Genomic DNA, 9,636 nt, shown 5'->3' on the forward strand with positions numbered 1-9,636 from the left:
GGACAGACAAAGGGATTAAGTCGATTACATCGACCCCAGTGTGTAACTGGTACTTAATTTATCGACCCTGAAAGGATGAAAGGTAAAGTTGACCTGGGCGGAATTTGAACTCAGAACGTAAAGACAGACGAAATATCGCTAAGCATTTCGCCCGGCGTGATAACGTTTCTGCCAGCTCACCGCCTTTGAAGCTCAGTTTCCATCTACCAAATCCACTCATGAGACTTTTGTCGGCCTGAAGCTATTGTAGAAGACACTTGCCCAGGGTGCCACGCAGTGGGACTGAACCCAGAACCATGTGGTTAGGAGGAAGTAAGCTTATTACCACACAGCCACCCCTGTGCCTACAGAAAAGCACATGGCCAGATGTTTGTTTATGGTGACTTCATTTGTCATTCCATCAACTGAAAGAAACCCTGTCGGTGTGATGGAACAGTGACATCATGGACAGACACCTAACCAGTTGGAAGTGCAGTAAGTTATAACTTTCATCTGTCACCTATATTTCAAGCCATGCAGTTCTGCAACAGGATTGAATAGACGTCTGAGAGGTCATGGGCAGAAGGTCGGGAATGCCACTGACAATGCAAAAGCACAAGGAGACAGAAATCATCTGAGTAAATGGCTCAACCTGGCACTTTCTCTGTCAGGTACGTTGGTCATGAATTCAATTCCTGGCAATGCATTGAGTCCTTAAGCAAGACACTTTATTTCAACGTTGCTCCAGTCTACTCAGCTGGCAAAAATGAGTAGTACCCATATTTCAAAGGGCCAACCTTGCAACACTGTGTCACGCTGAATCTCCCTGTGGACTACATTAAGGGTACATGAGTCTGTGGAGTACTCAGTCACATGCATATTAATTTCATGAGCAGGCTGTTCCATTGATCAGAACAACAAGAACTCTTGTTGCCGTAACTGAAGGAGAAAGTGCCAGATTGAGCTTTTGCATTGTCAATGGCATTCCCGACCTTCTTCCCATGACCTCTCAGACGTCTATTCAATCCTGTTGCAGAACTGCATGGCTTGAAATATAGGTGACAGATGAAAGTTATAACTTACTGCACTTCCAACTGGTTAGGTGTCTGTACATGATGTCACTGTTCCATCACACGGACAGGGTTTCTTTCAGTTGATGGAATGACAAATGAAGTCACCATAAACAAACATCTGGCCATGTGCTCTTTCATAGGTGCAGGTGTGGCTGTGTGGTAAGAAAATTGCTTCCCAACCACATGGTTCTGGGTTCAGTCCCACTGCGTGGCAGTCTGAGCAAGTGTTTTCTACATCCTGATCTTGTTTGTTGTTAACACATTTCAGCTGATGTACCCTCCAGCCTTCTTGGGGAAATTTTGAACCTGGGTTCTCATTCCTAAGGTATTTTTCGATGCTGTTGTTGTTATTATTATTCAGGTTGGAATCGAACTTGAAATCTTGGTGTTAGTAGCCCATGCTCTTAACAACTACGCCATATGCCCATAGGCAATTATGGAGTGAATTTTAGGGCTTGTAAATCTAATATTTTCCTATCCTTCTATCATTATATCAGTATACACAAACACACTTCGGCCCATGTAAAACCTACCGATATGATGAGTCTTCTCACGAAGTTTCAATGTTTCTTCAAATTCTTTGGGACTGAATTTCACCCGAGATTCTAACCGACTTTTGATGCCACTTAACGAGTGGTAGAGTTTCTCAAGCGAAGATCCACTGGAATTGTCCTGGGTGATGTGGAGGGAGAACATGGAAGAGGCAAGGCCGGAACCATAGGAGAAGAGGACGATTCTTTGTCCTGGCAGGTCTGCAAGTGATTGGCTGGAGAAGGAAACGAGATAATTAATAAAAATGATACGATATTCATGTGCGTGTGTGTAATGTATATTACACACACACATGCCTACATAAATACACCCATGTATATATATATATATGCACACACACAGAGAGTGTGATGGATAAATTGTTGCCATTTTATAATTTAATTTCATGCATGCACATGGTTTTTGATTTCGTCGACTACACAGTATAGAGTTGGATGAATATAATGGTGATTACGAAAGTACAGCAGCTTTGAACACTCACTCAGTTCTGTACCGTGCCAACAGATGGCAGCACATGGTTGTGGGTGCAGTGGGAGCTAGCAGTGACCTTCATGAGGTAGTGTGCTGAGTGACATTACTTATGTTTACTTGGCAAGTTGTGAAATTTGTGTTTTTGTGATCATGTGTATGTTGCAGTCTGCAATTTTGTTATGGACAGGAAAAAAGAGCTGACATGAAATCTTCTGTTAAGTTTGGGAAGTCTGCTACAGAGACATTGAGCATGCTTCTGCAAGCTTATGGCGATGAGGCTAAAGTTGTGGTGGAAGAGTACAGCAGGGTTCGCCACCATCCCCTGCCAGAGCCTTGTGGAGCTTTAGGTGTTTTTTCGCTCAATAAACACTCACAACGCCCGGTCTGGGAATCGAAACTGCGATCCTCTGACCACGAGTCCGCTGCCCTAACCACTGGGCCATTGCGCCTCCACTACCACCTTGTATATGTGAGTGAAAAAGGACTGTAGACACACTTCACATACATAGCAAAAAAAAACTGAGAAGAAAAGGAAAAATAGGTGAAAGAAAAGAGGAGAGAGACAGGGACAAAGATGGAGAAAGAAAAAGAGAGCGACATTAAGCAAACAATAGCCACAAACATATGCAAACAGCCACAAACTCAGACACAAAAAATAAAAAAGTGAAAACAAAACAAAAATCATACACGGAAAAGGAGAAACTTCAAAAGATGCCCTTTAAAAAGCCATTCATCCTTACTTCATTATATAGGAGAGTAAACAGCTGTAGACTGATGGAGTATACATGTTTCCAATTCTGTTTGCCAAATAAAGAGACGGTTTGGTTTTCTGAAGGAATGCCTTTTCACTGCACTTCACAAACGTAGATTCGACTTGCTTATCAAAGTATGTAGACTCCAGTTCGATTTTCCTTCAAATAAATAAGTAAATGCATAATTAATAAGTTCAAGAGATTATGTAAATAATGGCTTTATGCTCTAAATTTTCACATCCTTCAAAACCCTATAACTCAAAATTTCAAGAAGCCTTACAAATCTATTAATGCTCTGGCATTTAAAGCGGATAAGTGAAGGCACATGGCTAAGTGGTAAGGGCACTTGACTCACAATCATAATGTGAGTTCAATTCCTGGTGGTGCATTGTGGAAGGGGTAGACCCAGGAAAAATGTGGGACAAATTGGTAAGAAAGGATCTTCAGATGCTGGGCCCCATTGAGGAGATGACAAAGGACCAGGAATTTTGGCAATTTTACCATATCATATTTCTGTTTAGATGCCTTGTGTTTCTTTCAATTAATTTTAAATATAACCAAAGAATTTAGTAAAATAACATGATCATGAGGTGAATTCCTTAGTCATTGTGTATTTGTATATACAATGAAACAAAAAAAATAAACAAAGCGGGTAATGAAAAACACACCCAAAAAAACTTTGGTGCCACCGCATGCTGGTTGAAGATTAGTAAAAAAAAAAAAAGTGTTATCGACAGACTCACCTGAATTCTTCAAGACCGTTGTACAATCCGTTGAAGTCAGGATTGGGGTCTCGCAGAAAATCATTGAGTACAAGCCGGGCCAGAGATTTCTGCACCAGTTTACAGTATGGTGAATGGAACACAAATGCATTGGCACTAGACACAGTGAAGTTTTCTGAAGAATTCAAAGAAATATTATGAACTATGTATTAACAAAACCATTTTAAAAAAATATTAAATATGTGAGTTCTAAACATTTTTTTTAATATAATTCTTCAATTTCAATTTTCTAATCTCACCAATCATAACAAAATGATTCCTTCTCTTGTAATAGCTGTGATTGTTACAGGAAACATGCAGGTTATGAAAAATATGGCTGTGATTTTGTGCAAATCCATTTTAACCCTTTATTGAAACCAGCTAGATCTGGCCTATCACACCTGCCCTACATCATTCTAAAAATATACTATCACATCATCGAAATCTCAAAAGTATGAGAATATATGAATAAATAAGCATTAGGTTTGACAGATCAATTTGTATGCTAAAGGGCTTACTGTAGCTGTATTGACCCAAATATTCTCCCTGTTTTATATTCAAACCAGCCAGATCAGACTTCTCCCACTTACCCTACAACGTCATTCTAAGAATTAACAATCACATCATTGAAATTTTGAAGCTATGAGATAATGCAGGATTAATTCAAAACAATGTGAATAAACAAGTTTTACATTTGACAGAGGAATCTGAATGCTAAAGGGTTACACTAACTGTATCCATTTTTATGTTGAAACTAGCAAGGTCCAGCCTCTCACACCTAACCTACAATGTCATTCTGTAAGTAAACAATCACATCATCAAAATCTCAAAGCTATGAGATAATTCATGATTATTTCAAAACATTGTGAATAAATAAGCATTACATTTGACGATTAATCTGAGTGCTAAAGGTTTAAATTGTTGATGATGGATAAATGTTTGTTCCAGTACACACATGAAGATAATACCACTTATGAATGTCTACATCTCAAAGGGTTAGGTTAGGGTTAGCTTCTGAAGTTGTAGCTAAAACTTAAATTATTAGTGCACTCTAAGATGTCAGAGGATACAATTCCCTGGAAGCAGTTATTTTATATAGATGAGGTCTGCTCAAAAGGTATTTGACTTTATTTTTTTCTTGTCAAAATTAATGCCACATGAGCAAAATTGTTTGGGTGGGAGATGATGTTACCATTCCTGCACAGGTGTGAAGTTTACACACCTTGTAAGCACAAAAAACTCTCTCCCTATTCCTAATCTACAAACATTCTATAAAAAATTGAGAAAAATAAAAAAAAACACTTTTCATAAACTTTATCTAGACAAACTATTTTCATCTGTAATGAAATGTCTCACTTCATAAAGTATTTAATTAAGTATTCAATTATAAAGTATTTAATGAAAAGGTTATACCAGGGTGAGGATTTCTAAAAAGAATGAAATACAGCTAGTCATGATGACTCCTAACAAGAACTTTGTAATATGTTAAAAAAATTAAATAGAGGCCTGATTGAGTGGCAAGAAGCTTACTTCCCAACTGCAGGATTGTGGGTTCAGTCCCATTATGTGGTGGCACCTAGGGCAAGTGTCTTTTACTACAGCCTCAGGCTGTATTGTGAGAGGATTTGGTAATCAGAACTGAAAGAAGCCAGTTGTGTGTATATGTGTATATATACTTAAATATATATATGTCTGAATGTTTGCCCCCAAAACTGTTTGACAGCTGGTGTTGGTGTGTTTCCATCCCTGTAACTTAACAGTTCAGCAAAAGGGACTGATGGAATAAGTACTAGTCTCTTACAAAAAAAAAAAAAAAAAAAAAAAAAAAGTACTGGGGTAGATTCATTCCACAAAAAATTCTTCAAGGTGGTGCCCCAGCATGGCTGCAGTCTAATGACTGAAACAAGTAAAAGATAAAAGGCATATAAATTCTTTAATTTCAAATTTTGAACCAGCCTCAAATCATGTCAAAAACGATTATCTCCCTTGTAACAGCTGTGACTATTAAATGGGACCAAATGGATTCTAAGAAAACATTTCAAAACAGTTTCCTTCCATATATTTTATTTATTTTCTTCTGTTAGTGATAGGTGTGAACAGGATTTGTTGGGATCAGGGTTTCACTCGATACTAAGGAGTCTTGAACTAGCTGCAAAAGGAGAGAAAAGGCGCTTGGAAGCCAAAAGGATGGAAAGCAAAGTCAACCTAGGCAGGATTTGAACTCAGAACATAAAAAGAGCCGGAAGAATTACTACTAAGTATTTTGTTCGACATACAAAGGATTCTGCCAATTTGCCACCTTATTATAATAATAATGGTTTTAAATTTTAGCACAAGGTCAGCAATTTCAGGGGGAAGGGATAGAATGATTACATCAGTCCCAGTGATCAACTGGTACATATTTTATTGACCTTGGAAGGATGAAAGGCAAAGTCGACCTTGATGGAATTTGAACTCAGAATATAAAGACGGATGAAATGCTGCTAACCATTCTGCCAAGCTCACCGCCTTATAATAATAATAATAATGATAATAATAATAATACAGAAAATTGCACTACTGGGCACTGCACACATCCTACGCAAAACACTTTCAATACAGTAACCATAAGAGCATCACAGCAAACCACAGCACATACCCAAGGCACACAGAGCTGCGCTCGGTAGTGAAGTGAAAGCACATTATAAAAATAAAACTACTGAACAATAATAATAATAATAATAATAATAATAATAATAATAATAATAATCCTTTCTACTGGAAGCACAAGGTCTCAAATTTGGAGGAAGGGATTAAGTCAATTGCATTGACTCCAGTATGTAACTGGTACTTATTTTATCAACCCCGAAAGGATGAAAAGTAAGGTCGACCTTGGCAGAATTTGAACTCAGAATGCGGCAATGGACAAAATGCCAGGTGTGTTAATGAATCTGCCGGCTTGCCGTGTTACAAATAATAATAGTCCTTTCTACTCCAGGTACAAGGTGAGCAATTTTGGAGGAAGTGATTAAATTGATTATCTCAATCCCAATGATCAACAGGTACTTATTTTATCGACCCCGAAAGGATGACAGGCAAACACGAGCTTGGCAGAATCTGAACTCAGAATACAAAGATGGATGAAAAGCCGCTAAGCATTTTGCCTGCCTTGCTAACGATTCTTCCAAAAGCTAATTAAAATCACGGCTGTCCTTGTATACAAGTATGCCCCTCTTCAAGTGAGCATTCCTCATCTTGAGGACTTGTGGGAGCTGGTGCCACTGGTGCAGTGTAAAAGGCACCCATTACACTCTGTAGAGTGGATGGCATTAGGAAGTGCATCCAGCTGTAGAAGCCATGCCAAAACAGACATGGAACCTAGTGCAGATCTCTGGCTGACCAGCTCCTGTCAAACTCTCTTCTTTATTAACCATATTCAGGTTTAAATGAAGAAAGGACAAAACAAGGACAGACAAACAGACAATGTTTGCTGTACCAGTCTCTTAAAAATCCTTGCTAACCAGCTCCTGTCAAAGTGTCTAACCCATGCCAGCATAAAAAAATGGACATTAAATGATGATGATGATGATGATATTTTAATGCATTCTTTTCCTTGATACATCAAATATGCTAATGCACCTTTCACTGCCATCATGTATAGTGTGTAGAGACTTAGTGGTGATACTGAAATACAAAATACCTATAAGGTGTTGCTGGTGCACTTTGTGAGTGTACTCCTGGTAGCATTTATCCAGTGCGTGCTGGTAACATTTAATAGAGAGTTTCCCGTCCACTGTCGGATATTCAGAAGTCATGTCTGGTTTGTAGAAATCGTACACGTGTTGCATATGAGTAGCACGAACTCCTTCGAAAGACAGAGAAACAGAAAAATTAGACAGTTGAGGTGGGGAGGGTTGTTTGAAATGCACAGACAGCTCAAAAGTAAATAGACACCCTTATATTTGATTGAAAGATAGATATCTAGAAATGAAAACAAAAGTCATTTAATACATCTAAATACTTAATCATGCCTTGTACATGATACACTAAGAAGTTTGAAGCACAGTAATTCCTCAACTATCGCAAGTGTTACGTTCTGAAACCCCTGTGATAGGTGAAAATCCGAGAAGTAGAAACAGTATTGTGCTGTATATTTTTTATTATTATTTTTATAATTTGTATATATTTATCTTATTAAGTTGTTCCGAAAATAATGGCCCCTCTAAGTGTTGTGTTTTGAAACACAATTTTATCATAGTATTTTAATTATATTTTAGGTGAATTTCAACATACTTAATTGATGTATGCTTTTTAATAATTTTCTATTTATTTCAGACAGAAAACATTCTTGAAGCATAGGTGCCCTTAAATATGAACAGAACAAAAAAAGGACCTTTGCTTACTTTTCTTGCATGAGTTCAAGCTTTGGCACAATGCCTCCCAGGCTGCTGCCAATACCAACAGAGCATGGGGAGAGGGGACTACAAGTGATTGCTCAGTACGAAGCAACGTAGCAACGGGTGACATACCGCCAAGCATTTCGTCCACCGTGCTGACGACTCTCCCAGCTCATCACCTTCTCTTATAATAATAATAATCCTTTCTACCATACGGATGGGGATGGGATAAGTGAATTACATCGAGCCCAGTGTCTCACTGGTACTTAATTTAATGACCCTGAAAGGATGAAGGACAAAGTTGACCTCGGGGGGAATTTGAATTCAGAACGTAAAGACAGGTGAAATGCCACTAAGCGTGTTAATAATTCTACCAGCTCACTGCCTGAATAATAATAATAATAATAATAATAATAATAATAATAATAATAATAGTAATAATACAATGTTTACGTTGATCTAATATTAATGGTGCATTTGGTCCAATGAGCATTGCAATAGCAGCTGCACCTCCAGTACTGCGGGCATTGCCGGATGCATATACTGCAATATCTCCTGCAACCACGACGGCATAGCGACCTGGAATTAAAGAGAAGAAAGAAAACAGCAGTTAAATTTGGATAATTAAATTTTAATGAGAAACACACACACACAAAAACCACGCACTTCTCATGAGGAATTCCTGAAGAAACTTCGTGAGACCACTACTGAGATGCTTCCGAAAAAAAAGAAAACCGTTGGAAAACAGTTTATAGCAGAGACTCCAGCTAAGAAGATCTGAAGAAGGAATTGTAATTCCGAAATATCATCGGACTATAGATAACCAAATTACAACAGGTATATAGTCCATTGTTTGTTTTATAGTGTATTGTTGTACCATTCTAAACTTTTTATTCTTCAGAAAAAACAATAGATAATGACAATAAGTCTTCCTTTTTATAAACCATCCCATGCTGCTGAGATACACATTAGTCCATCCATGCCCATCATGTCTGAATTTTGACCCTTTAGCATTCATATTACTCAGTCGAAGATGGATGAGATACCACGAAGCGTTTCGCCCGACATGCTAACAGTTCTTCCAGCTTGCCACCATAATAATAATAATTTGTGGGGAGGGGACTAGTCCATTACATCAACGCCAGTATTTCACTGGTACTTATTTTATTGACCCCCGAAAGGATGAAAGGCAAAGTCGACCTCGGCGGAATTTGAATCCAGAATGAGGGAGCGATGGGTGAAATACGGTTAACCATTTTGTCCAGCATCCTAATGATTGTGCCAGCTCGCTGCCTTATGTAAAAACCATAATGATGATTTCAAATTTTTGCCACAGGGGCAGTTTGGGGGAGGAGGGGATTAAGTCAATTACATCGACACCAGTACATAACTGGTACTTATTTAATTGACCCCGAAAGGATGAAAGGCAAAGTCGACCTCGGTGGAATTTGAACTCAGAACGTAGCAATGGGTGGAATGCTACTAAGCATTTTGTCCAGCGTGCTAATGATTCTGCCAGAGCTCACCACCTCTTTAATAATAATAATAATAATAATAATAATAATAATAATAATAATAATAATCAAAATAATAATCCTTTCTACTATAAGTACAAGGCCTGAAATTTGGTGGAGGGGGTGCGGTTAGTTGATTACATCGACCCCCCCCCCCC

General features: G+C 38.3%; 1 protein-coding gene across 1 annotated transcript in view; it reads right to left on the reverse strand.

The window, feature by feature from the left end:
• LOC106870583 (hydroxymethylglutaryl-CoA synthase, cytoplasmic) overlaps window positions 1-9,636 on the reverse strand; it is a 13,836-nt gene that overhangs the window by 2,737 nt on the left and 1,463 nt on the right. The window contains exons 2-6 of the mRNA XM_014916711.2: window positions 8,418-8,543; window positions 7,268-7,432; window positions 3,571-3,724; window positions 2,816-2,986; window positions 1,586-1,818 (exon numbers count right to left, since the gene is read on the reverse strand). Of these exons, the coding sequence (XP_014772197.2) occupies window positions 1,586-1,818; window positions 2,816-2,986; window positions 3,571-3,724; window positions 7,268-7,432; window positions 8,418-8,543 (849 nt within the window). The remainder of the gene's footprint in view (window positions 1-1,585; window positions 1,819-2,815; window positions 2,987-3,570; window positions 3,725-7,267; window positions 7,433-8,417; window positions 8,544-9,636) is intronic.

The sequence above is a fragment of the Octopus bimaculoides genome, chromosome 28, assembly GCF_001194135.2.
Source record: "Octopus bimaculoides isolate UCB-OBI-ISO-001 chromosome 28, ASM119413v2, whole genome shotgun sequence".
In the NCBI taxonomy this organism is placed as follows: Eukaryota; Metazoa; Mollusca; class Cephalopoda; order Octopoda; family Octopodidae; genus Octopus; species Octopus bimaculoides.